Raw genomic sequence first — 1162 nt, forward strand, 5'->3', positions numbered from 1 at the left:
AGAAAGCCTCCCTCGTAGCTGCGGATCAAACTCTCTGTGCCTACATCTCAAAGTGAAAATAACAATCAGCACACCGATGAGTAGAAAAGTAGTGCAGGTACCCGTTTTCGCCTGTGTTCTAGCACCGCCGCAAGCTACGCAAGTCACAGCTAACGTAGCAGCCGGTGACAACGCAGCCGAACGCGCGGCACTCTGCAGCATAATTGAGGTAGCAGGCAACAGAGCCAAACTTCATGACCAAAAGCCAACATTCGACACCGAGCTGCAAGGTATCATGGAATTGAACATGAAGGCGGCTGAAGACACATGGCTAACGTAATTTAGAAGCCCGGAAAACCCCACGATGGCACGACACACAAACAAGCATCCGCTTCCACAAAACAGGGTTTGGGCTAACCGGTGGCCGCACTGGGAGCGAGCAGCAAGTAACTTACTAAAAACCCGCTTCGATGACGGCGCGGCGCCAACATTATAAACTCCACGAGCTGTCAGAACAGCAGCGAAAAAATCTGAGGACAGCAGTAGCTCGCCTCGCAGAAGAAGCATTTGCAGAGGCAACGGACAGCGACACAGCCGCGGCCCAATCAGACATCGTAGACGAAAACACACTGCAGAAAGAAATCAACCAGGCGGTCTATGCAATGGACACGGAGCCGGACCGAAACTTCGCCAACTACAAACCGTTCAACAACCAAGCGCAAAGCACCCGTCAATGCTTTTGCGGCACAGACACAGTGGCCGGCAAGGCCAACAACCTGTTCGATGCACTTTTCTGCGTATACGGCGGCGACAACAGCAACAACGCAGATGCAGGCAAAGCGTGCAAAGCGGATGCAACAGTCGGGAGCACATGGAACCCAAGCACACAGCCAGCACCATCGGCAACCGAGATGGAAACAGTAAGGAAGCTTTGCAACAGAGAAGGCGAGACAAAACCAACCGCAGCCGACCTAAATAATAGGATAGCAACAATAGCAAACCTATTTAGCCGCGGATCAGCTGCTAGCCACATCGGGAAGTTCCTAGCAACTAACTGCAATGGCGTACAAGCCAACGGAATGTGTGTAACATACACCGGCATTACAGATACAACAGGGGACGTCAGGGATGCGGTGCCGTGGCTACAAAATTTAGTTCAGACGGCAGAGAAACTACGCAAGCA

General features: G+C 52.2%; 1 protein-coding gene across 1 annotated transcript in view; it reads left to right on the plus strand.

The window, feature by feature from the left end:
• Window positions 1–449: 449 nt before the first annotated feature.
• Window positions 450–1162, plus strand: part of TEOVI_000655500 (Trypanosomal VSG domain containing protein, putative) — a gene marked incomplete at both ends in the record, with an annotated part of 825 nt that continues 112 nt past the window's right edge. The window contains one exon of the mRNA XM_067222767.1: window positions 450–1162. Coding sequence (XP_067078868.1) covers window positions 450–1162 — 713 coding nt within the window.

This window comes from Trypanosoma equiperdum, assembly GCF_001457755.1.
Source record: "Trypanosoma equiperdum strain OVI genome assembly, contig: ctg_1690, whole genome shotgun sequence".
Taxonomy (NCBI): Eukaryota; Euglenozoa; class Kinetoplastea; order Trypanosomatida; family Trypanosomatidae; genus Trypanosoma; species Trypanosoma equiperdum.